General features: G+C 26.1%; 1 protein-coding gene across 3 annotated transcripts; it reads left to right on the forward strand.

Annotated features, from left to right (window-relative positions):
• The first annotated feature begins 3,879 nt into the window (after positions 1-3,879).
• Positions 3,880-23,355, forward strand: LOC129958285 (CCR4-NOT transcription complex subunit 7-like). 3 transcript variants are annotated; one of them, XM_056070657.1, is made up of 8 exons: positions 3,880-4,038; positions 6,479-6,730; positions 9,359-9,552; positions 12,877-13,038; positions 13,605-13,782; positions 15,724-15,801; positions 17,339-17,519; positions 18,986-23,355. In XM_056070657.1, the coding sequence occupies exons 2-7, from the start codon at positions 6,569-6,571 to the stop codon at positions 17,468-17,470; spliced, it is 906 nt and encodes a 301-aa protein (XP_055926632.1). In that variant the 5' UTR covers positions 3,880-4,038; positions 6,479-6,568; the 3' UTR covers positions 17,471-17,519; positions 18,986-23,355. The 3 variants fall into 3 exon arrangements, with proteins under 3 accessions (XP_055926632.1, XP_055926621.1, XP_055926611.1); XM_056070646.1 differs by having other exon boundaries at positions 18,935-23,352; XM_056070636.1 differs by having other exon boundaries at positions 18,952-23,342.
• Positions 23,356-23,780: the final 425 nt, after the last annotated feature.

The raw sequence follows: 23,780 nt of genomic DNA on the forward strand, positions 1-23,780 counted from the left end.
TTCATATCTTTTTCAGGAAAATATTTTTAAGTTTAATACATTATGATAAATATTAAATCTGTGTTATTTTAATAGTTTTTACATGTATTCTACTGCATACATAAACTTTCTTTGAGGAATCTTAATTCCATAACATCACAATATCATTAAACACATAACTTTCCAGGTAGTCTTATCTTCTAACTGCATATTATATTTTGACAACCTTTTACATATAGTTTATTTTTATATAATTTTAAAGAATGGATTTCATTGTTGCAATGACATTCAAACCATTGTTTCATCATTCTTTAATTGAAGGATTTTTTTTTTTTTTTTTCTGTCTTTGAAAGCTAAGGACGAGAAACTATATATAAAGAAAAAGGATTATAGCAATAGTGTGTGTTACGCTCTACAGGTCAGACCATTTGATTCTGAGCTACAAACTTGGCACATACATACTTTTGTGGGTAAAAATGTGTACTTCAGTGTGATTAAAAAAAATTTAAATTCAAGAGAAATTTTGATGATTTTCCCATGATAACTTTTAAAAATATTTCTGTAAAAAAATTAATTTTGCACCATTTGAAAATCTTAAAACACACACACACTTTTTAATTATAGCTCTTTAATAATCATGTAAATTTTCTTAAAATTTGGGAATTTATTTAAAAAATTTTTTTCCTTTCAAGAATAGAGTGTCATAAAATTCATTCATTTTCATTGTTTCATCCAGTCTATAGTATATCTACATATTATGCAATTTCTTTATATATTCCCATCATTACTGCTTATTGATCATAAGTAGACATGAAAGGATACAACACTTTTATTTTAACCAGTTAACTGTTTTTAACGAGGTCATGGAAAAAGTATAACATTTTGTGTTATGAAGAGTTTATTCAATGACAATTATTATATTTATATAATAATTGTTTAATTATTATATTTATATAATATATATATGTTTATGACAATTTAGATATGTATCTTCCAAAGATGTCAAAAAAGTTAACTGGTTAAGAGCATTAAAAAAAAGTAGTGCTTTTCATTCACTGATAAATATAAATCAATTAATCTTGCCTGTTTTACTGACATCTTAGTGTTCTATACAAATGCTTTTTGATTACGAGACTTTAAATTTATATTAAATAATTTAACTGAAATTAAATATAGCAAATATCTCTGGTGAACCAGCTAGATCTCCCTTACCGATAAGAAAAGGACTTTATAACATTACATAATTTTATACTAACAAAGATGATTTAAAAATCAATGGAAATAAAATGATGCATTCTACAATATTTAAATCAGTCTTTGAAAAGATGTGTTTACAGATGAAGCTGGCATGTAAAAACTTTTTGGCAATAATTATTTCTGGAATTACAAAGTAAAAGATGAACAAAAGTACCAAAGTTTGACCTTATTATTTAATTAAATATTTTAAGATATAATTTATTAAAAATAATAATGGCAGAAATTTAATAATTACCTAGAAATATGAATCTTACAGACATATTTGAATTTCATGTGGCAAATGTTTAGTTATGCTAAAGTACTTTATTGAGGAAGTCATTAAAGACAGTTTCAGAAAATATCTAATTTTTAACAACCATTAATCCTGGTGAATCAAGTAGTGGCCAAAGGCGGTTTATATTTTAATCATGTGAGTTTCTTTCACTGTTGAAAGTTAATAAAAAAAAGAATTTAATATTTTAATCTATTAATAACTGTAACATCTGTGTAGTTTATAAAACAAATAAAAATGTTACAATATTTGGAAATTTAGAAGTATCGGATATTTATATTTTTACAGCATTATAATGCAATTGGTCTGTCTCCATCAGAAAGATTCATGTACATAATAAATAAAAGGAAGACAATTAAAATAACATAGCATTAATGTCAGTGAATTTGGCTGAATCATGGATATCAAGTTATATGTAAACGATTTATCTGAGATCAAATATAACCAATATTTCCGGCAAACCAGCAGGTTGCCTGAGGAGACAAGTTATTTTATAATTACATGTCTAATTAGCAAGATATAGACAAATAAAATGTCTCTATCGTACAAAGTTGATTGTACTGACCTACCGCCACGTGAAACACCCTAGTAACCCTAAAAGTAGTGGTCAGTCGGCATGAAAACGAGATATTCTATTGCATTTTAGGGGTGAAGGAAAGGGCTGTATTTCATTTGGCATCAATAGAACCAGTTAGAAGTATCATTTTGCTTTTACTTTGGTTGATACCTGATGCTCATCTTTTGTGATTTTCTGATCAATTCTATCTCTTGTGGATATTCGTTATATAACTGTAAGAAGTGCTTAGGATGACTAAATAACCAATGTTGGAAAGTATGTGTTTTTTCAAAGATTGTGATAAATATTTCGTTAGTTCTTAAAAGAATATGGAACGGATGAATATCATTAATTTTGCCTGTTTATTGATTTATTCATATTTTAATTTTTTTGCTGAACTTTGTGTTTTTATTTAGATTAAACAGTAACAGCTTTATCATTAATTAAACAGTAATACTTTCTAATTATTTTTTCCTGCCTCTAAGTTTATTATTTGAATCTATCTTTTTAATTTAATTCAAAACTTAGAAATTTTAGTGTAACAAAACAAAAAATTTCAGCCTTAAAATGAATGCTTTCCTCTCTTAATGAATCTTCAAGAAAATATCAAATTATTTTGTTATTATCCAATGGTTTTTATTTAATTGAGGTAGCCTCAGGTCTTAAAAAAAATCAATACAAAAGCAGTAGAAGAAATGTCGTTGGAAAGCATTCTTGTTCGACTTTCTTTTCAAGCTTAAATAACAAGGAATTTTTAAGTTTATCTACAAATTAATAACAAAATTGTATGACAGTTGAATAAATACATCTGCATTATCACAGGCGAATTGAATTTCTCGCCTAATGAAGCGAGTTTAGTTAGCAAAATGTTGTGGTCAGTTTTAATGCCCACTTCCATCCTTTCTTCGACTCGTCTACTTACGTCAACCATGATCAGGGTTTTTCTAGTGTCGATAGGTCAGTAGCCTTTTCATATTAAAATTAATAGTCTCACTTCAAAAGAAAAACAGGCGGATGTTTGTCAAGAAAATCCACATTTTTTAGATTTAAATACATAGACACAAAGAATAGTTAATTCTAGCTTTAGTCAAAATAAGGTATATCTGTAAAAACCAAGAGCAAATTTGAAGCAATGGACACATTTTAAAATATGATTTTAAACAAATCATTGGAGCTGACAAATTTGGCATGCATTGCACCTTTTTGTTTTTTTTTGGGTAGTGTGCTTGCCAAGTAAAAATTTTGATTAGATTTTCATTAAGGAAGGAATGAAGGTGTTTTCTCCGGCGTATGCTCCAGAATCGTAGGTCTTAGCTTTTGCCGGGTTAACAATAATCGAAATTCACGAATACCACAATATATTTTCATTAAAAATTTATAACGTTTTTCTACGATAATTTCAAAAATCATTTCATACCACTTTGAAATAGAAATAATTAATTTTTCACGAATATCAATTTTGTGTTGGTGCAATTTTTTCCCCCTCTAAAAACCAGTAAATTAAAAAAAAAATGTTTTAAAGCTTATTTTGCAATTGTATTTTGCATTGTTTTAATCATTGCATTCGCTAGCACTTAGTCACAATTTCCTTTTTTTGAGTACATAACTAGTATCGTTACTAAATTTAAGAATAAATTTTTAAAACTAATATAAAGGCAAACGAGTACGTTTAAAATTCTCTGTTGATACAATTATATTAAAAAAAGATTTTGTAAGTAAAGTATTTAGCCGTTTCCATATTTGACCACAAATTTTCTGCTATTGTAAGACATAAACTAAATCTAGGTAAAAAGGTAGTATTCATTTTCTACTTGGCATCAAATCGCCATCAATCTTATTTTCTGTGTGATTATTTTTTAGCGTGCTTGAATAGTTTGGATCGAAAGCTTGATTTCGTTTTGGTTAATTCTTTTTGTCATTTTTGCTGAAAATAAGTTACGTTTGACAAACAGCTTAATATACCAACATAATAAACGTAAGTATATGAATATATGGTACCAAAGTTTCTAGTACTTTCTTTTCCTTATATGGCATTTATTTATTAGGATTTAACGTTGATAACTTTAAATTAAGGCATTTTGATTTAAAACTTCTCTTTCGTATTCATTGATTTTAACTGATCGCATGAACATATATATTCGTCCGTGTAAGTAATGCACTTTCTATCATGTTCTTCAATAAACTTTGAAATTAAATTTTTTGCATATAATTTACGATCAGGCTATAATGCTTAATCAATATCTAAACTTCAGGCAATATTCATTGTTTGCTTGTTGACCAAAGCTTCATAACTATTAAAATACAAAGTTAAATATTACTCAAGTTATTACCGTGTGATCTGTGCTTGTTGGATAAAAAATATAAGAGTATAAAATTGTTGCTTTTTCTAAGATTTATGTAATAAATGTAGAACAACTGTTGCTTTATTATTTACATTAAATGTTTTTGAATTGGAATTTATGTGACATATATTGAATAAACATGATTAGAAAAGACTGATTAGCTAATTTTTTACAGTATTAACTTTTAGAATTAATTTTTCAAATGTTGAGTACAATAATATTCTGCAAGTTCTGATCTCTATCATTTTTCTTCTTTTTTTTTGTCTAGTTTTAAAAAACTAAAATAAGTAATGGTTTAGCCTTTTTTCATAATATTCTATGAGGATCTCTTATTAACCTCCATATATGTATCTAAGATAATAATTTCTTCTTTGATGAAGAATCTAGTTTTCCAAATAATCTTGACTTTACTATCATTTGGTAATAAGTCATACCTGAGTAGATGGGATGTAAGTTTTAAGTCTGATTTGCTGTCAGGAAAATTCTTAAAATGTTCCTGATACAGCTCTGACCTTATGAGAACTTTTTGATGGAGATTAAGTGAATATTAAATTGATTGAATTAAGAATTGGGGAATATAGTGTGAGATTTATTACATACACATGTATGTGATAATTCTTTTTCATCTTGGTTATTTTCATATAAAGTATTTGAATTGAAATAAAGGTAAAAGTTTGCAATTGGGTATCAATTGATTTTTTGATTCCAAAATTGGCTCCAAGGGGAGTTTTGGTCGGTAACACAACAGTAATGTCAATAAAAACAAAACATTATGGAAATCAGAACTGAAGTAAAAATTAAAAGTGCACCATTATTTTTTCACACATTTCTAAAAATTTAAGTCTTATACTTTTTTCTGATTGTAATTGAACTTCTATGACAATGGGCTTAAAGAGCCCTATAAAATTTTAAATAAATTATTTTGTCTAACTTTCCCAGCTTTAAAAATATGAAGGACAAAAAGCAGATTTTAATTCCTTCTTTTCTTTGGATACTTTAGTAGATAATGTGATGTGCTTTATGTGCTGCTAAAAGTGATCATGGAATAAAAGCATCAAAATTTTAATCTAACTGGTTATCTTGTACATTGCCTTTAATGGAAAATTTTAAAAATGATTTGATCAAAATATCTTTTGTATTTTTTCTACAAATAAAAATTCTTCAAAATGTCTACACAATATCAGCACTGCTTATTACATTATTATAAAAACATTTGACTAAATATGAGTTAACTAAAATATTTTATATAAGAATTAAGTTAAAGAGGAAACATTGATAGAAAATTCAATTTCCTTCATCATATTAAGATTTTATGGATATTAAATGCTATTTCTACTTTCTGTGTATTGTTATAACTTTCCCTGTCATGGTATATAAGGACATATGTTATTTAATTCTGTCTTTTTTTAAGTAGGATAATGCTATTAGATTGGCATATTATCTGTAAATTGCAGATGAAAAAAAAAATATCTAAAGGTTTGCACATTTGATTCAGAGCTACTCATTTGACACATAACTGATATGCCAAACTATGGAAGTATTTAAGAAATTTTAATAAGATTTTTTGAATTAAAAAAATCAATATTAATATTTTCCTCAATTACATTAAATATATTATTGGATAAACTATAAATAAACATTTAATTAATACTAATTTTACCACACAATTTTTCTAGCTTTAATAAATTTTGAAAAATATTTTAAAATATATTTTATAATAACATTTTTCATAATTTTATATACTTATTTTATATATCAACTAGATTTATACTTATGCTTTCATTGATATTAAATGTATTTTTTTGTACATATTATTGATGTTACATAATTAAAAAAAAAAAAAAAAAAAAGAAAAGAAAATAAGGAGAGAGTTACAAAGTCACAAAAATAAACTATGAAATGCAGATTCCAAGATGTGAATCTGCTTTAAGTTTTTTTCAGTACACACACATATATATATTTACATGTATATTTATCTTGTATAAAAAATATTTTCTTTTATAATTCTATTTATTTTTGTATGATTTTTAATTTTCCAAATGAGATTAATACTTTAATTTCTGTCTTTATTAGGTTTATTTTCCTCATGAGATATGAGGATAAGATTTTTTGACGATTGCAGATTGCCATTGATAATTTATTTGAAGCTTTATTAGTGAATGCATGGTTACTATGCCGGCAGCATCTGGGCCTGTGCAAGGCAACGGCAGGGAATCATTTGTGAACAATGAGTTGTGTGGAATTAGAGATGTGTGGGCTCATAACATGGAAGAGGAATTCAAAATCATTCGTCAGATTGTTCAGCAGTATAAATTTATTGCAATGGTGAGTAAACATTCTTATATTAAAGTTTAAGTAGTAAAATTGTGTAGGTTTTTTTTTTCTTTGCTTGGTTTTTACTCTTTAAAAAAAACGTTTAAAGATATTTGTGTATTATCTACTTTCGATTAGTGAGCTTAAGTATTAAATGTCCACTATTAGCAAACAATAGTTAGGGAGAGCCTTATGCATATAAACTTTGGCATTCTTTATCCTTTTTTTTTGACAGTTAATCATTGACATGTATTTAATACATTAATATCTTTTTTTTTCTATATTAATCTCATGGTAATGTTTAAAAAATATTTTGTGTGTGCCTTGTTTATCAGTTCATGTCAAGTAAATTTTTATAAATTATTATGAAAGCATTTTTTTTATCTTTTTGTACTAACATAATAAATCATATTTTATTAATATGCTGTATTGTAATGATCTAATTATGAAAATAAATTTCATGAATTTTTTATATATATTTTCCTTGTCAAATATTTATTAATTTGGGATTTGTCTCTATTAATGGCACTTTATTTTACTATAATAATATTTGCGGTACAATTGTAATCCATATATTTAATTTATTTAAATTATTAATATAGTTCCTCCTATTGAACTATATTAATTTGTTATTATATTAATAACTTTGAATTTTGTTGAGGAATTATTGATGTAAACTTTTGATTATTTTTTTATCTTTATTAACAATACTGTGTGTAAGCTAAGAGTGAGTTTTTTTTTTCTTTTTAAAATTTAAAAAAATTTAAAATCTGTTTTTCAGCCAAATATTCATATCCTGTAACTTGAAAACACATTGCCTTGAGGGCAAAGATATTGCCAAGTGGATAAAACAGGTTTAATATTTTCTAGTAAAGTCTCTTTAAAGTGAAATGTCAGAAACCAGTAATGATAGTGTAATTTTATCTAGCTTAAACATATCCCCTCCCTCCTGTTATTTGCTACATACGGTCTGCTTTATTTGTACTAGTCTTATTTTCTGTACAGTTTTTTGAGCTGGAAAAGAGATTCATGTATGGCTAATTTCATATAACAGATAATTTTGTTTACAGAAAATTTTAATAATTGCATGCCTGCTCTGCATTGCTCAGTAAAAGAAAAGCAAATTCAAGAGTTACTTTGTTAATGATGCGATAAAATAGCTATAATAAACCATTTCAAGAATGAAATAAATCATTTTTATAAGATGAATAATTCATTTCAACAAAACATCTAATTTAAAACTAATTAAAAAAAAACTAATGAAATATATGCTAAAGAAATAATAAGTACTATACTTTAGCTATTTGTTGCTTTCACTTTCTAACATAAAAATATATACATTTTTTTTTTTTGAGAGATAATATATAAGCTGATATATGTAATTTAGCTGTAGTAAAAAATTCCCCAAATTTTAGGCTTATACATAAATATATATATACAGCTATTTTACAATGTTTTTGTTTTACAAAAACTTTGTGAAAGGAAATGTGATATTGTTTTACTTTTAGTTATAGTAATATAGTTTGGTATATTTATATGTAATGATAATACAAAAATATTTTTCCAATTCATTGGTATGCATATTTAACTAAGTATGGAGTGTAATCAAGCAATAAATGATGTAAAAGGAATTTGTAACTTCCAAAATATCAATTTAAATAAGTTTATTGTAATAATGCCAACGAGAATTAAAATTGCTGAGGTAGATAAAAAACTATTAAATAAATTACACAGTTTAAGAAGTAATAGGAAATTAAAGTTATCAGGGGTGTTTGTGCTCCGGGGAAACCCCGGAATTCCGGGGATTTTGAACTTCGATACCCGGAAATTCCGGGGATCGTCGTTCAAAAGGAAGTAGGAATAATAATGAATTATTTATTTTGATCTGGGTAATTTTGTTTGCTTTGAAAGCAGAAAATGCAAGGTCAGTGTGTGTGGTGAAAACTTTTCCTTTCTTTCTCCAAAGGCAGTGATAATGCGTGAAAAGGGGGAAAAAACTTCTTTTTTGTTCTTTCCTTATTGCGAGTTATGACTCATTCCCCCGGTTCTCGGACATTCTCTTCTGGATTCTTTTCGGCAAGTAGGCGCGGCAGAAAAAAAAGGGAGAGACTTCGTTCGACCAGATGTGCGATCACGTGACCTGGGTTCAAAGGTCTTAATTTTGCAAAATTAATGGTTATTAATTTTGCAAAAAAAGTAATTCATTGAACTTTTATAATTAGGTCATTCAATACTTCATAATCGTAATTTTTCATTTCTCCCCCCCCCCTTCTCGAAACTCCAAAATGTCGGTAGTAAGTCCGTAAAAGTTTCCGGGGATTTTTTGGGGTCCCACAAACACCCCTGAGTTATGTAATTAAGTTTTCTAATACATGAATTAGGTTTTATATTTCAAATGAAGGCATTAAACAGAAAGTAAGCAACTATTTCTATCAACAAAAGAAATATTATTAATGAGAAATAATTGCATCATGTGTAATGAATTCAAATTCAAAATTTTATTTCTAGTGGATTTGTTTACATCATCATATGAGCATAAATAATTTCTTTAGAATTTTTGCCAATATCTTATTTATTGAATTTTTCTTTAATTTCTGTTTTATTTGGTATTTTATTAAATATTATTTTCCTTACTTCTAGGATACAGAATTTCCTGGAGTGGTAGCACGACCTATAGGAGAGTTTCGAAGTACTGCAGATTATCAATATCAGCTTTTAAGATGTAATGTAGATTTGTTAAAAATCATTCAATTAGGTCTGACATTTTTAGATGAGAATGGAAAATCTCCACCTGGTTTTACTACTTGGCAATTTAATTTCAAGTTTAATCTAACGTAAGAAGAACTTTTATGGATAATTAACAGTTTGTCTTATAATTTATTTTTTATTGGTCTTATTTTTATTATTGCGTAACGTTGTTGTTGTTTATTATTTTTATGTTATATTTATGCAGTTGTATAACAAACATTCGTATTACCAGTTTTTTTTATTAACTGAATTGATTTAAGAATTTGATTTGAAAAAAAAAACACACTTAAAATTGGTTAAATGAACAAATGTTTTCAATGTCATTTTAAATCACGTAGTGCAGTACAGTATACTCCCCAAGTATCCAGCTTGCGACTGTTCGGCTTAAGTACTATCTGGCATAGTTTTCTTTGATCAAAAATGAGAAAGTCAAGGCGTTGCATTGGCAACATTGCTGATGCATAGGAAGAGGGCGTCTGCGACGATCCTCCTAAGTATTGTGTGCAAAATACCAAGTTATGACGGAAAAAGACCTGCATTTTTCTCGTTATTTGTTGTTTTGTCAGTGTGTAACTGATCTTAATTGTTCCACATTATATGTGTACTGTACAAACAGTATTCGTAATTTGTTCTTGGGATATGCATAATATTTTTTTAAGTGTACCACAATGAAGATTTGAAAATGGGTGAAACTAAAAAAGTATGGAGGAGAAATCATTTTTTATATAGCAACCAGACTGGTATAACAGCACAAAATATAGCTTTGGACTTAAGAATTGAGAAAAATTCAGTGGGGAACTGGGGGGGAAAAAAAATCAAGCAGAAATTGAAAGGTGCCGTGTTGCACAACCTTGTAGAAGTAGAATAAAAGTAATAACATCTGTGTAATCATTTGTCAGTGAAAAATAAAATCAATTTGTGTTAATTTTCTCGTGAATTAGGACTATGATTTATATTAATGTTTTGTTTCCTGCATTTAAGTTAGGCATTATAGAATTCATATTAAAATGTGAGCAGTTTATATCCTTTAACTTACTTTTTCTCTAATCAATTCTTGAAATGTATGGTGCTATATATAAACTACCAGTACAGAGCTTCTATTTTAACTGACACGTTACTGGCAACTGCTTCTATTATTCACTTGACTGCAGCCGCATTACGTTAATTGGTGGCAAAGAAATGAGTTCATAGAACTCCAGCCTATCAGCTATTTTATTATCCAGCCTGCTCTACTGCCACATTAGGCTGTATACTAGGGAGTGTACTGTTTATGAAAATAATTTTTTTACATATACAATATTTTCGAAATGAAAATTTTTTTACTGATTTGTGTTCATAACCTAAAGAATTGTTAAAAATCATTCCTGATATTCTTGTACATTTTATTACATTAAAATATTCTTTTTTATATTAAAATATAACTTTAATAAAGGTGCTTTTGAATAAAATGATTGTAAATCCAAGAAATTTTGAAACTTAAAAGAGAGGGTCATTTTGGTTACAAATTATAAAATTTAGACATAAAAAAATTAATTGAAAAATCATACTTTTGATGCAAAGGTTGATGTAAAAACTATTTTTGTATTAATTTTCTTATTGTTTATTATCAAAACTCACAGTTTGTCTTCAATAATAGAATAATTCTCAATTAGCCATTTTTATAAATTTTAATTCCTTAGTTGTTTTAATTGTATTTTTTTCAGCCGTCATATTTTCAACTTAGCATATGATTAGAATAATCCTGAAATTCAAAAGTATAGTTTAGACAGTTTGAAATATTCAAATTTAGTTTTTATCTACAAACAGATACGTTTAAAAAATAAAATCATTATTTTGCAAGAACTTATACAGAATGCTTGTGAAGCATCAGACCTATTGGATGAAATCAAGTCTTTCCTGCCTACAAATATTAAGCAGTAACTCTGTGCTGTATGAATTAAAACTGTAAAATAGCAAAAATTTTGGATGAAATTATAAAATGTAACTACCTAGCAGATATCTAACTATCTCGGATAATTTCAGAAATCAATATATATATATATATATATATATATAGCTTTAAAAGTGAGATGAAATTAAAGATTAACTATCCTTAAAAAAATTTCCAATTTTCAGGGGTTTTCTTTCTTTCTTTTTTTTTTTTTCATTACTTATTTTATTATGAGCAAGTTATAGCGACCTCCATATTGCTATTTTAAGAACTACAGTTGCCTTATGACAGTTGATTCAGATTTGATTCAGCAGATCTGCCAGACACCATTATGGACTTAGAACACATTAAATCCTTCCATGGTTTTCCATAATGTTTATCCTAGTTAAGAATGCCTGGCTGCAGGATTTATACCATAAACTATAAATGGACAGACATAAGTTCTTGTCTAACAAGCATACAAGAGTGAAATGAAAGCAAATTCTCATCGAGTGACAAACAGTGCCTTGGATTTTGAGACTTTTTACACACTTTTTCTTTAGTGCATTTTTGAATGCGATACTATATTTTTTTCATCGATAAACAGTCTCTATGTAGTTAATTATTTTACCCTATGTAAACAAAGTGTATCCTGCTATTTCTCATAAAATGCTCTGTTAAGAACATTTCCTTGTAACACTTGTCAGATTATTTTCGAAACTGAATCATTATTTACTGTTTCTTCTTTTCTTTCATTTTTCACATTTTGGATGTTCTCATTCTCAACTTCTGCTCAGTCTTCTTGACTACTTTCTCTAGTTTGAATATTGTCACTGATTTCAATGCTAGAGACTGTACCAGCAGCTAGTATGAAATATTTTCTTGGTAATGCAAATTTTTTATCAGATTCAATTTTAGTAATATAACTATTATCACTAAAACTTTCAGTATATCTTTTTGAACACTGAAATTATATAAAACAAAATTAAGTTCGGTATTAAAGCTATATTTCTAACACAAAATAAGTGTGCAATCAGATGGTGCTCAAAAATTCCTAACAGGTATTTTACTCCTCTTCTCTTCCTACTCTTTTCCACTTTTATGACATACATAAATTCCTTTGGGACAGATGCAGCTGATTGTCTATTTGAAATAATAAAAAAAACTTCTAAAAAAAAAAAACTTCTATAATGAAAAAAAAAACAAAAAAACTTAATGAGATTTTTTTTTTTTTTGTTATGGTCAAACTGACTAATAACTGTAATTGTAGATATACTCAGTAATATTGAGAAAAATAAATTTTTAAAAGGAATAAAAATAAATTAATGTATTATTTGTACATGTTTGGAAAAGTTAAAAAAAATATTGAAATTATAAATAAGTTAAATTTGGTTAAATTGGATTTCCAGCACAAATTATCACTGTAATAATTTTAGCATTAAACACCAAGTATTCTTTTTTGTCTGTAACATATAGAATTATCTTTCTTATTCTATTATAGGGAAGATATGTATGCCCAAGATTCAATAGATTTGTTAACAAGTTCTGGAATTCAATTTAAAAAACACGATGAAGATGGTATTGATCCTTATGAATTTGCCGAGTTGCTGATGACTTCTGGTGTTGTGCTATCTGAAAACATCAACTGGATATCTTTCCATAGGTTAGCAAAATTCTAATGCAGCATATTATGTTGGTATATTCATAATACTAACAAATTATTTAATATATGCACTAAGTGATTATTATTTTGTAATTAATAAATTGCCATTTTTAATTTGATAAAAATGGAAGCACTGTTTTGTTATTATTATATGTGCTTGTAGTCTATTTATGGTTATTAGTATTTTATACTGAAATACAAATTACTCATAGAAGCATGTTCATCACTGCCATTAAATTACTTAGATTGCAAGTCAGTGAAAGTTTCATTGAATTTTAATGAAAAATCTGAATGAAACAATTCATGTTAACATTACATAAATTTCTAAGAGTATTCTCTTTATGGGTGCATGACTCCACACATATGTCTGTATCTGTTAATGCTGTAGTAAGACCTATTTGCAATTATGTAATATTCTCATACAATTATATAATTTTTATTTTATCGATAAATTTTTATAATATATTATTTCAATTACTGGTATTTAAAAATAAGTGCAAATAAATACATGCTTTGGAAATAAATACAATGTAAAGTAAATCAACTAATATAATTTTCTCTTTTAGTGGTTATGACTTTGGCTACTTGTTGAAATTACTAACTGATCAGAATTTGCCTGCAGAAGAGTCAGAATTCTTTGAGCTTTTGAGAATCTATTTTCCAACTATTTATGATGTGAAATATTTAATGAAGAGTTGTAAAAATCTGAAAGGAGGATTGCAAGAAGTCGCAGAACAATTAGAAGTAAATATTACATTCATGATTGTTAATGATAACTAACTCCTTAACTGTCTATGAAATTTTGTGTAGCTCACTGTCCAGTGCCACCTGATTTGCATAATACATTTTTGTTGTTGTCATAGTTATATATCTCCCTGCTTATTCCAAGATATGTGCATAACTTGAAAAAACCCCTTGTTCAAGATTTTTTTTTTTGATTTTTTTTTAAAGTAGTACTTATATGATTAGTGACAAATGAATGGAAAATGCATTTTGTAACTCTTCCAAGCATATATATACTGGCAGATTGATGAAGTTTTTTTAAGCCTTTTAAATTCAAAACAGCATCTCATGTAGCCAGGAAAGTAGTATGTAGCTATGACAAAGTGACTGAAGAGGTTGCTTGCCTCTAGTAGCATAATAAGTAAATTATGAAAAATGATGTTGTTTTTTCAAAAAAATATAGAAATAGTTCAAAAAGAACATTTAGAAAAATGTACATTAGAAAAAAAAACACTGGAAAACGTTTCATGGAGTTATCTGTAATATTGGTTGAGATATTTGCATGTAAAATTATGAAGTTTCTGCGACTTAAATCCAAATTTAAAGAAGAATTTTACCGATCACCCTGTATATGTTTGTAACAGATGAATGGTTATTTTATGCATATAATTATGCTCATTATGTTCAAACTTGTTAACATCCAATGATATAAAAGCAGTACAAATGTAATTTGTGTCCATTCTTTTTGTTAACACATTAGAATGTGTAAAATAGTGCTTTTGCTTTTCAAAAATATTTTAAAATAGCAGAAATAGAATGCATTGGAATTTTTTCGGTAATTTTATTGTAGTATATTTGAGAATTTGTGAACAGATAAGTTGAGGTTTCATATGTTGAATTGCTGAATCTTTTTTGTAAATTTTTTAATAGGCTTAGAAATTTTAAAGTAATGATTTAGATAAATTATTATTTAATTAATAACATATTAAATATATAAAAAATATAGTAAAAATTATGATTTAATCTTGGTTTAAAAAATAATTGCTTTCAAAAGTCAAGATGACTGAAATAAGAAATTTCTTTAGGAAATAAATTTTTTTTTCATATAATTTTGGTGAGATTTTTTTAATAACAATACATGAAGCATTTAATAATTTGATATTCTTACCTCCTTGTTAATAAAGGGAAATAACTTAACAAAAAAATTTGAGAAGTGTTATTTAATTATTGATTTTCTAGAAAGTTCTCATTCTGAATGTAATTACACTCATTACAGGCAAATGCCATTCATTGCCTTGATCTAATATAGCACTGTTAATTTATAATGAATGTACTAATAATTATGCGAACAATAGTTTCCTTGTTGAAATTGAAGTCACATGTTTGTTCATAATGTAACAAAAAAGGCACTGAAACACCTGTAATGAATTGAAAGGGCTATGCGATGGTCTCGTAATCTGAAGAAATGAAGTAAAATTAGATGCTTGAATATAAGTAAGCCATGTTTTAATTTATGTATTTATTTATTTATTTATTTTTTTTTAACATTAGCCTTAAATTGCCAATTTTTAAAATCCAGAACTCTAGAGATATCAGATGACTAAATCTGAGGCTTAAAGTTAGTTCCTAACCAAAACTTTTGTTGTTGTTTTGCATTGTAATTTTTTTATTGTAAATATTAATATCATCATGATTACTATTATTTCTAGCAATTGTTCTGTTTACAGTCTTTAATGTATTGCATTTAAAATTCCCAAATTTACGAAATTGTAATGCATTTGTATTGGATAATATATACTAGCCAGTAGCTACTAAAATGTTAAAATGCAGATTCATTTTTATTTAAAGGATTGATTTGTAATAGGAATGAAATATTACTGCATACAAAATTAGATTGACTTTTAAAAAGTAATTTCTATAATTTTCTTCTTTTACTTATTAATGCCTGTTTCATTATTTTAGCTTGAAAGAATTGGTCCTCAACATCAAGCAGGGAGTGATAGTTTACTTACAGGTGCAACATTTTTCAAGATGAGAGAGGTAAGTGTAAGAATAGGTTTTTTTTTGTTACTCTCTTTATGTATTATGGTAGTTATTGTTTGTTATGTTGAAAAAAAAATCCATACGATTATTGAAATATGCATATGTATTTTTATGTAAATCCTTTCATTAGTTTTTATTTTAAACACATTTGTTTAAGATTAGGCTATATATTGTAAAATCTAATTGTTTAAGGATCAAGAATTAATTTCTATCCATAAGCATTACTCTTTTTTATTGTACTATTAAAATAATGTAACTATTTGAATAGTTAGTGAAACTAATTAAAACAATTTTAATAATAAAATTCAAAGAATTTTTTTTAATCGGCTCTACTTAGGCAGTTAACTCTTTTTGTTAAACGAGAAATCGTAACTGAATAGAGAACAGCAGCTGTCATAATTTTCGTTGCTAAAAATTATGTTATAAAATTTGGTTTTTTAGTTTACAAATTAAATATTTAAGATAACTAAAATTTCTTCCATAAGAATATAATTATTTTGCAAATGTTTATTTCTTAATTTTTGTGATTTATCTTCATCTTGTATTTTATCTTCTTTTTTCTCAAAAAATGTTGCAATTTATATATATATATATATATATTCTATAGGCCAAAAAGCATTTGTTTAAACTATAAAAAAATTTCTTTAAAAATAAATAAAAATGGTCTTTAATAAAAAAAAATCAAATTTAATATTTTATTTTGACAAATGTATAATGATTAAATGTAAAACATGTTTTACTTATTAATGATAAGAATAGATATTCTGTAAATTTGATTAGCTAGTTACAGCTTTCAGTTTTATATTGCTGGTTGAGGAAAACTCATATCTACAAATGTTGAATTTCATTATATTTGACATTGTATAATATTTGTGATATTTTGTATATTTTAGGGGAAAATTGTTGGAATGGGAATTAGATATATTGAAACAAATTGTATGAGAAAATTTTAGTTGACTGTTATTAAGACTCATTTATGATAATAATGACAAATCCACATGATTTATTTTATTAGTTTTGTTGATGAACTTTGTTAGTTTTAATCTTCGATCATACTCTAGGTGAAACTTGACAATGATTTACATTAATCAGCAATCACTTACTGAGTTGTTTCTTCATCAAAAGAGATTTCTTTCAAATTGAGACAAGTGTTTTATGTTGCTCACTAAATATACAGCAATTTTTATAAAGTTGTTTGTTGAAAATGATCTGATACTTTTGTATGAAAGTTAATTTCTTTTTCATCTGAAAGAAATTTAGAAAAAGCTGCTGATTCGCATATATTTTTAATTCTTTGTTGTAAGAGTTGAGAGTTATGAGGTCTATCCCCTATAGATTTTATAGTTTTACATTGATTTATTATTGTAACAAGTAAAAATCCTTAAATTAAGATTTGATTAAATTTAAGCATATTGGAAACATTTTTTTAGTGGATTTCTTTTAATTATAGTAATATTTTTTTCCCTAATATGGCTTAGAAAAACTTGATGAGATAGCATTGAATATGAAATTGACCAAAAAAAAAATATTTCAGATGTTCTTTGAAGATAACATTGATGATGCTAAGTATTGTGGCCATTTGTATGGACTTGGTACTTCGTACGTCATGAATGGCAATGCAACCCTTGAAGAAGCATCTCCAATACCAACTACATCAACTTCTTGACAAATGTTAATTTAAGGTCATCACATCTTTCATCTTTTCATATTTATGGGTAAGTAATGTATTGTTTTTTCCTGTGTGAACAGCTGAAATTGGTAATTAATTTTTTAAAATTTTTATTTAAGCTGTTATTAGAGCAGTCATATTTTAAATGATTTTGTATAAGATTTATAGTGGAATAGAATATATCAAGGGTCTTCAAATGTGTTTTTTATGAATGCATTTGGAGTCGTACTGAAAAAAATTCCTCATTTGTGAAAACTAAAATAGGGACTTTTTCTTTCAGATTTTGTAACATTTACAAATAAAAGTAATCTGGAAGATTTTAGTAAAATTTATCTTTTAGAAATTATTATTTGTTTATAATTTGATGATGTTGCATTTTCTTTCCTCTTACCATAGCTTAAGAGATGTAGAATTTTTCTGTTGAAATTGGGTTGCATAAATTTTTATTTCTAAAATTTTATTGAAATTGAATAAAAAGTTCTTTATATCCTAGATTTGAACCAAATTAATTCAAAATCGTTATTGAATCCTTATTGTATTCTAACAAAACTTCTCAACTAAGAATATAGTTTTGGAAAGAAATTTCTGCTGTTTTTAAATAATTGTTTTTGAATTTCATATGTTTACAAGTGCTAATAAAAAATCAGTACATAAAAACATGTAGGTTACCTATTTTTTTTTATTTGTATTAATTAATTCAGAATAAATATTAATCTTAATATTCTGAAAGTATATTAAGATTAATATTTGCTTAATATTGTTTCATTCTGATTTCTTAAATCCTTTTTAGTGTATATTATTATTTTTTATAGACATATTTTTAAAGCTATGTATAGTTATAGCAAGCTTTTGTTTGTGTAATGATATGCTTCCTCAAAATTTGATTTTTAAATATTTCAACTTTCTTAATTTATCTGATGCTTGTAAGAATTTTTCAAAATACCATTCTTAACTTTTAGATTGCGGTTAGAAAAGATTTTTAATAGAAAAAATAATTTCCAACAATTATCTCTTAAACAGATATATTGTTGGAAAGACATTGAAGTATATTTTTTAAATTAAATAATAAAATAATATTTGAAAGCAAGATCTGTAGTTTCTGCCAAATACATAAAGAGTTCTTTTTCATTCCTTACATCTGCTAGTCTGGCCATCTCATCCATGGTTGAACATTAACATGATTGATCAAAATATTATAATATCAGTGCATTTATAAAGTAGGGCTGTGAAGAGAAATTCCTGAAGATGAAGGGAATCATGAAGGGAAAATTATATATTTATAATACAGTATCTATACTGCCAGTTAAGAAAAGGTTAATGGACTATTCTTTTGAATTTTATAATTCATTTAAAATTGAGGTATTGTCAAAGTATTGTTTGAGTTTGTTTGGTTTCCTTTTAAGTATTATAGGATATATTTTTAATATATTATAAATTGAATTTTAATATTTTGTTTTACAGATATTAATTTTTTTTAGGGTATGAATTATCACAACGTGGTTTTAATTCCAGATATGTGTTGGCAAAGATAGAAGATTCTATTGTTTTATAATTCTATGAGAAAAGAAGTTGAAAGAAGAAGGGGGAAAAAATTACGAAGTCTACTGTGGACTTTTTTACAGAATCCAAGCTATATGTATATTATGTAATAATTAAAATGTTTATATCATTATTCATTTAAATATTTCATTTTATTTTTTGCATTTTTGCTTATGTATTATCATCATTTTTTAAAGGCAGCATGAAAAGAAAATTGTCTGTGTTTTATTTTTGTCCAAGCCTTCACTTGATCTTTCACAATATTCTATATTTTATTATACTCTGTTTAAAACAATATTTAATATATCATGATAATGCAATTGTCTGTGAACAGTTTTCTTTCTCTCTGTCTTTTTTTATACTCTGATAGAAATTCAAATGAAGCTTGATGATTCATGTGAAGAAAATGATTGATACAAGTGAAGTTTTTATCACAATTTTGGTTTATCACTTTTAACATCACTTGGATATCAAAGAGTTTTAAGTATAAAGATAAATTTTTGCAATGAATTTATTTCATAATACAGTATCTCAATAGGAGAATTAAAAATATTTCAAAATAAGGGCTAAATATTTCTAAATGAAATTTTAAATATGTTGTTGTGTCTTTGGAAAAATGTTAAGGTAAGATAGAAAACTGCTTTTCAAACTTCAGCGAAAATGCTAATGAGGCCATAAATTACCATTGAAAATGCTGAACATGCATATATATATCTATATATATAAAACGTCCATAGTATGATCTCTGATGTAAAAGCATAGAAGGATTTTAATTAGCACTTTGCATGCTTAAGAAAATTGTCATGTGTATTGAAAAGAAAGTCACACAACTAATTTCATATATTATATATTTACATGTATTATATAAATTCTAAATTTTTTTCATTGTATGAAGAGCTTTTTGAAGTCATATAATATAATTAAATACTGCATTTTTTTCTCCATCTTACTTGCTGAAAAGGAAGAAAGACATATTTTATCTTTATATGAGAGAGAAAAAATTAAAAAAAAAAAAAAAGGAAGTCTAGTCATTTGGATATAGTTTATTATGCATTTATTCTTCTGATATTTTTTAATTACGAAATTTAAAATTTTAGACTTAAAAAGCATTGAATAATTTTCACTTATAAAAATATCATTTTAAAGGCACATTACCCATTTGTCCAAGTTATTTTGTGATAATTTGATGGAATTTTTACCAGTTGTGGAAATTTTATCCCATGTAATTATATGATTGAGCTGGATACCTCAATATTTTTCTCTGCAAGTATTTACAAAGCAAAATTCTTTAAAATACCTATATCTTTTTTGCTACCGATACTTTCTTTAATATACATAATAATGCTGCCTATTATGCACAGTTTTAATTTACACCCTATTCTAAAACTACTGATAGGCATATATTTAATTAAAGCATTCAAAGTGTTGTCACAAGTCCTGTTCAATGTTTCAATTTTATATTGAATATTTTGGTCTGTGCCAATTAAATATGTTTCATTAAAAAAAATCCTTCATTCCATGCTAAGTATTTCTATCTGTTATATCATTACATAAATCATAATTTTTATTTTCATCCAAGAGAACATTTTAATTTTTATTTAGAAATATTAGTATATTATTTAAAAAAAAATTAAACTTACTGTTTTATGTTTTATGGTAAACACGTATTTGAACACAAATTAAAGATATGAAATTTAGGGTACAGTAGTATATTCTGAGTAAATTTATCCCCCCCCCCTTCTCTGTAATTCCGTATATGACAATTTTTACATGGAAGAATGGAGGTCTCCTGTCAGTATGATTTTGAATAGGTTGTCTGTTATAAACTTTCTTTCTGGTGGTGGTGGGAAACAGAATCTAAAAGATATATTTGATTCTAACTGCTGATTTTTTTTGTAATTCATATTAGTGATGCTGCTTTTACATATAGTAATCTTGATTTCAGTGTAGATAACACAACAGTATATATAATATGTCTGGTGCTTGAAATACATGTTGCTGATTTTTTGTGTCATAGAAAATATTTTTTATTTGCGATAAATTCTTCCATAAACTTTCATTTTATTTTCTTTGATATATGTGTATGGTTATATTTTGAATCTCAAATTTTAATTTTTTATTTAAGCTGTTGCAGTTTCATTGAAATAAATTATGATTCGAAATTTTGTCCCCCCCCCCTCCCCCCTCCTTTGACTTATAAGAATAGAACTATCTCAATAGCAATAATAAGGATGTAGTGAGGAAGTGGAAGTTGCATATATTTTATAGCTTCATCTAAAGCTGCTTTTGTAACAACAATCAAGAAGTAGAAATATTTTTAGAACAGATTTCTCTTTCTTTTTCTTCCAAAAATTATTTTGGTGAATGCTTTGATTGAATAAGGAAAGTGCAGTAGTAGTTTCGCAAACTTTGTCACAACTGGTTGAAGAAAGTTGGAGTTGAAAGATAGAAAAGGAATAAATGATTTTATGAATTTTTAATTTAAAATGTTAACATTTTACAGTTGTGTAATTATCGTTTGTTGGTTTTGACATAATATAACAATAAACAAAATTATAGAAAAAGATTCAGAATATTTCTGTATGAATGGTTTTGATTTGCATAGTTTGGGAGATAGCATGTTTAAAGTTATGAGATCTAATAACAATTGTTCTTTACTATCCTGCAGATAGTGTATTTTATTCAGTTGTATACAGATTTTAAGCAATTTTGTATTCAGATACCTTTGGCATGTTTTGGGATTTGCTTTTTTTGTGTGTTTGCTTTGAAATATTACATACATATATATTTTCTGTGCTAAAATATTTGGCCAGCATTGTGGACTTGTTTTTTTTTTTTTAATTATGAAACTTGATCTTTTTGGTATTGGTCTTCATACTGAAGTATTTTTAGTTGAAATAGCCATAATTTTTTATACTGGAAAGGAGAAAGTTTTGTGTTTCTTTTAATATTTCATTTAAAATCAGTTGACATATTGCATATAGTATGACATTATTGGCAAAAGTGTTTATATATTGGAAAAATAAGGCAACAGTTACCAATAACATTTATAAAATGACAAAAGTGTAGCAATTTAGGCTTGGAAAATATATAATGATGTTTGATTTTCAAACTGCTCATAAATTTTCAAAAGTGAATGGATTTCTTTTTTCTTCTTTTCCTTTAATATTTTTTAATTTAAAACTTCCTGTCTTTTGATTGAAAAATTTTTATTAAAGAATAATTATAAATCTATATATTCAATTCACATGATTTTACTAAGTATAATGCTGATATCTGCTGAGTTAGGAAAGCTTCCTTGGAATTTTAAACCATAAAAGTTTAATTAATTGAAAAAAAAAAAAAACCCAAGAAAAATACTTCGGAAGTACATGGGATTTGATATTTTGAAAGTTAATTTCTTCTCTCTTGATCACAGGTTTTTTTTTTTCATTGCACTTTCTAACAATTTATGATTAAAATTAAATAGAAGAGGGGAATGTTGAAATTTTATTAACTGTTGAGGATAGATATATAAAACTTGGTTGAGACTTTTGCAGTGCTTCTTAATATAAGCCCTTTATTTTGTATGTGTATTGTTAAAAATTGTCCCAAAACAATAATCATTTATGCTCTTATTTATTTGCATTGTTATCTCAAGACTCAATAAACACGATGAAAATGTTGAAGAACATAAGCTAGTTATAGAATTGGCTAAGGGAGGTTTTATGTAAAGAAGAAAAATTTGGAGAAAGTTGCATCTGTTTGACTGTTTAAAGTAAATATTTAAGATATTCAGATGCATTTTTTCCCCTTCCATTAGATAAAATAAACATTAGATGAACTAAAATCTTCTATATGATCTGATAGTTTGAGAAAGAGCTGCAGTGCCATGAATGATATCGTTAACATATAACTATTATAGATTTAATAAAGTAAATCTGGATGATGAAATATCTGCACTTTTCGCAAATTTTTATTCTTTGTTTAAACTACTGCATAACTTTCTCTATTCAAATTGCTAGATAGTATTTCTTGGAAATAATATGCTACTGAGAGTTGTTTTGGGATAGTCTATGCCTTTGAGAGTTTTATGTGAATGCACTGTAAACTAATTGTGCAAAAATGTGAGATAACTTCTATATATTAATCATTATGAAATTTAAAAAGAAAAAAAAATATCGAAACTTTTATCTTTATCAATTTTTGGAAAGAATATTTTGTTTGACTTTTCTAATTTTGCAAGGGACATATATTTACAATATAACGGACAAATAATATATATATGATTAAATATTTATGAAGTTTTTATATTAGAAAATTCTGTAGCTGTTGTATTGTATCTTATCTGCTTTGCAATTTTATTAAAATATATATAAAAAATATTGTGAAGAATTTATTTTGCATTGATTTTAACATGAGGCATTCTAAGTATTTAAGTATAGGGAAAGGGGAAAAAAAAATTCACTTACTAGAGCGTATTAATATATAAGTGAAATAGAATTAAAAATTAAGTGTGCAGAAGTTTTTTTCAATGATGTCATTATTCATAAGTTCATTTGTCATGCTTTTCTGTTTCATTTTTTTAAAAAAAATTATAATATGCATTTTTTTTGCTTTGCAATTGTTGGTGCCCATACACATACAAACAAACACCATTTCCTGGAAATTACTTTATACTCTGAGTTTATGGCATGTTTTTGCATTAAATAATGGCTTTCTTCTTTTCTTTTTATTTTGGTGTTAATCAGTGATTATTTTATAAGTTGCTAAATCCAAAAAATTAAAA

The sequence above is a fragment of the Argiope bruennichi genome, chromosome 2 (genome assembly GCF_947563725.1).
Source record: "Argiope bruennichi chromosome 2, qqArgBrue1.1, whole genome shotgun sequence".
In the NCBI taxonomy this organism is placed as follows: Eukaryota; Metazoa; Arthropoda; class Arachnida; order Araneae; family Araneidae; genus Argiope; species Argiope bruennichi.

Excerpts from the sequence above, each read along its gene's own strand:
- LOC129958285 (XM_056070657.1), top strand. The coding sequence starts at position 6,569 with ATGGTTACTATGCCGGCAGCATCTGGGCCTGTGCAAGGCAACGGCAGG. Across the intron at positions 13,783-15,723 it reads AAGTCGCAGAACAATTAGAA|CTTGAAAGAATTGGTCCTCA; the intron begins GTAAATATTACA and ends TCATTATTTTAG. Across the intron at positions 15,802-17,338 it reads CATTTTTCAAGATGAGAGAG|ATGTTCTTTGAAGATAACAT; the intron begins GTAAGTGTAAGA and ends AAAATATTTCAG.